General features: G+C 45.0%; 1 protein-coding gene across 1 annotated transcript in view; it reads left to right on the forward strand.

The window, feature by feature from the left end:
- Nucleotides 1–4,055, forward strand: part of MAPRE2 (microtubule-associated protein, RP/EB family, member 2) — a 36,330-nt gene that overhangs the window by 14,624 nt on the left and 17,651 nt on the right. The window contains exon 4 of the mRNA XM_010140541.1: nucleotides 1–76. This exon is cut by the window's left edge and continues 6 nt beyond it. Coding sequence (XP_010138843.1) covers nucleotides 1–76 — 76 coding nt within the window. The remainder of the gene's footprint in view (nucleotides 77–4,055) is intronic.

The following is a 4,055-nucleotide window of genomic DNA, read 5'->3' on the forward strand; positions in this document are numbered from 1 at the left end:
CTTCCCCCACCAGATCCTGGAGAACAGATCTTCAACCTGCCCAAAAAGTCTCACCATGCAAACTCTCCAACTGCAGGTATTTTGCCTCTTAAGGAAATCTGGTTTTGTCTCTGAAGACAATTATAAGCTGTGATCCAGCTTACATAAGTACTAGTTTAAAATTATTGCCTTGTGTGGGCTGGCGATTCTTTGTTACCTTTTTATAGGCTTAGCATCTGAGGTGGCAGAAGGTAACTTCTTGTGGCTTGCTCTAGTTTGGCCCAGTCCTTTCGAGCATGGGGTCTTTTCCGTTGAACTCTTGGTGTAAATGACGAGGATTCTGGTGATGTCCGATAGTGGAGAAAAAAGCATCTAACATTGCTGCTGAATGTGGTATGGGCACGTGTATTCAAGAACCTTAAATGGAGTGTGCTGCTCTCTCACTCCTCCACCCTTACAGGAAATTGCTAGCACAAGCGGATTTCTTCCTTATTTTTTATGGTGAGTGAGATGCTTCCAAATGTTAAGGGCTGACCAGAAGGACAAAATGTATTTGTCTGTGTTTTTGTATGTGCTTATTGTTCAGGTTCACTAGTCCTCTTAAATGAACGACATACAACTATTGCTCTTTCTCAAAGATACCTCTGTCTTCTAACTTTTTATTTTGCATTTGCGCTGGGTTTTGCTAAGATAGAGTTAACTTTTTTCATAGACGATTGTATGGCGCTATGTTTTGGATTTGTGACCAGAACAGCGTTGAGTCTTACGGATATTCTAGATTCTGCTGGTCAGTGCTTGCACGGTGTCAAGGCCTTTTCTGTTCCTCACACTGCCTTGCCAGCAAGTGGGCTGGGGGTGAGCAAGAAATATGGAGGGCACACAGCTGGGACAGCTGACCCCACCCGACCAGAGGGATATTCCAGACCATATGATGTCATGCTCAGCAACAAAAGCTTGGACAAGAAAGAGAAAGAAGGGGGGATATTTGAAGTTATGGCACTCGTTTTCCCAAGTCACCGTTATGTGTGACGCAGCCCGGCTTTCCTGGAGCTGGCTGAGCACCTGCCTGCCCACGGGACGTGGTGAAAGAATTCCTTGTCCTGCTTTGCTTGTGTGTGTGACTTTTGCTTTGCATATTGAACTGTCTTTATCTCAACCCCTGTGTTTTCTCTTTTTTGCCCTCTGATTCTCTGCCCCATCCTGCCTGGGGGTTAAATCACAACAGTGTTTCTGGAACAGGCCAAAGGACTATGCCTGATCTTGGGTGTTTATGTAACATGGACATGACTGGTCACTAAGCAGATGCCATTTGCGGATAACCGAGAGTTAAGTGAACAGGCGAGCAGCTAGCTTTTAAAAAAAAAAAAAAAAGACTAAACCAGTGTTACTGGGATTGATTGCCTGTATGGGTTTGAGCATACAGAAACGCGCGTGCACTTACTGGTTTGTCCTGGGTTTACCTTTCCACGCTAAGCCATTCCTCCAATATGCATAAATTTTCAGTTGTGACCTGTCTTCTCATGGGCTCAGATACACACCAGTGCTGGCAAAGGGAAGGGGCGGGTGTGAGGCACCCTCAGTTTTAGGCTGGCTTACGCTCTGGAATCATACCCGGATTTCAGCATTCTGCTCTGATCTCTTCTGACGTCAGAGTGGGCTGTACTTGGCCACATGCCTTCAGCTCATTAGTGCTTCCAGGAAGCTGAGCACCTAATAGCAGGGCAATGCTACTCTGGGCTTCTAAAGCTCCTTTACATCTTTGTTTTGCAACATCTCATGTCTGAACTTTCGAATTTCAGGGACTGGTATGTTGTGATTTCCCATGTGATGATGTCTTGCACTCTCTTTGAAAACAAGGTTGTTACCCAAGTGCTAATGTCACAATGTCCAATTGAGAAATTGGAAAAGACACTTTTATTGAATACAGACCTCACCATGCTTGTTAATTCTTCTTGCAGATGTTACCAAAGTCACAAATGTGTCATCCAAATTAAAAGCTGTGGAGGTGATGCTCCTAGAGAAATAGAATAGCTACTGGAGTGGAACCAGCCAGCTGATACGGAGGATAATGCTGGGATCTTGTGTCATGTTGCCGGTTGTTGGAAGAGCATGCGCTGTGCCTTCCAGCTCTTGTACTGAATAGGACAAGTGAGTTCCAGTGTACTGAGTTTTGGTAAGATCTTGGGGCTGTGAGAGTTAGCTCTTCATGGAAAGGCTCCTTCATTGTTGACTTAAGTATTGTCCAGAAGTACAACAGGCAGAAGATGAGATTAATTTCTGTTGAGCTGAGGGGGAGGTGTACGGACATTACGTGATGTGAGGTGAAATGAGAGTTCTCGCTGTTATTGCTGCTTGTCTTCGAGCAGCAATACTGAACAACTGAAACAGGACTGTTTCGCTTAGGTGTCAGTCATTCAGTTTCTGGGCAAGCACATTTTCATCTCACTGATGTGTGGTGCCCTTTGTGCCTTGCCTCACCGTGTCAGGCAGCCTGGTTATTGAAAGGATGGGAGTCCTTACCGAGTGCGTGTTGACGGTCTGGGAGGAGTGCTGTATGCATCTGCAGGCTGGTGCGTGCCTCCTCATCTGCTGTTTGCGAGTAAATTGGGGTGATGTGGGAGCAAGCCCTGGGTAGTTGGGAAATCGCCATGAAAGATGTGTTTCTGTGCCTCTGTCTTGTGCACGCGCACCATTAATTGGAAATGAAGGAGTATTCATTACAGTTGTTACAGGAACCATAATATACCGTGTCTGCAAAACAAACCAGGCTGTTTATACAAAGGGGGCAAGGAAGAGGTCTCATGAGTTGTCCCTGCACAGCAGGTTAGGAATTCCCCACCTCATTTGGAGCTTTGTCTTCCTTGATGATGCCAGCTCAGAAAGGGAATACATGCCATGAGTAACTACAATGTCAGGTGGCACAGTTTAAACTGCCATCCATGACTTTTAGGTTGATTCTTTTGTTGTTCTGCTTTCCTGAGTCTTTGGTGAAATGGCTGAGGTTTGGGCACAGCTGTGCTACCACTGACATTGTTGTGGGAGCAATAAGTGAGGGCTGCTTGGTGCAATAACCTCGTAGACCAACGCAACAAGTGTTTGCCAGCATCTGCAGCAGTTTGCCGCAGTCACTTGCCTCTTCCTTGTACGTTTTCTTTATGTAATTCAATAGCGACAGCAAAGAACCCAGGAGATCTTTCAACATAATCCAGAAGTTTTTCACCGCTGTGCAGTGAACATCTGTTGTGTGAACATCTCTAATGTGCACATCTATTGTCAATGTCAGGACCCAGCAGACGTATAGGTGCTCATTCATGCTATATCTTTGGTTTTGACAGACTTTGAAATAGGCCTATTCTGAATTGATCAAATATATACATTTCTAAAGGAGCAATTTATTTAGTGACTAGTAATTTCATTTGCGTTTCAGATGATGCTTGTTGCTCCACAGAATAACTCTTCCAGTGCGCTTTGGTTTTGAGTGATGGAGGAGGTGCTGATCTCTTTAATAGTTTGTAACTGCTTTATAACAGTCTGTTCTAATACTGTGTTTTCAGAGGTAGACGAAGATGTGTCTCAGTTAACGAGGAAGTTGTCAAATCCCTAAGGACTGCTCTGAGAGCTTGCACAAAAAGGTCTTGGCATGAGTTAGAATTATTTTTAGTATTTTAATCTCACACTAAAGCTTGGCAAGACCTATGGTATCAGGTAGCTGCTTTCTGTACCTATACAAGGGTATCTACCTGTGTCTCTGCAAATACAGTGTGGTCTTAATTTCATCTAAAAAATACTCTTAGAACAACCCAAAACTCGAGAAATCTGAAAAAGCAGCGGGTTTTGTGTTAATCTGGCAGGCCAGCAGCCATGGCCCTACCCCTTCCAAAGGCGATCCGACTGAGGAGTCAGCACGGGTCAGGGATAATGCAGCTTGGGAATGGAAGCGTAAATAGGTCTCTACAACTAATCTGCTGTGCCACCCTCGCGCTGCCTCGTCTCCTCTGTGAGGGACAGAGCCGATTTGTTGTGAATTGACGGCGGTGCAGTGGCTGGGGGGCTTTGCTAATGCGTGTGTAAAAAAA

The sequence above is a fragment of the Buceros rhinoceros genome, unplaced genomic scaffold, assembly GCF_000710305.1.
Source record: "Buceros rhinoceros silvestris isolate BGI_N320 unplaced genomic scaffold, ASM71030v1 scaffold3417, whole genome shotgun sequence".
In the NCBI taxonomy this organism is placed as follows: Eukaryota; Metazoa; Chordata; class Aves; order Bucerotiformes; family Bucerotidae; genus Buceros; species Buceros rhinoceros.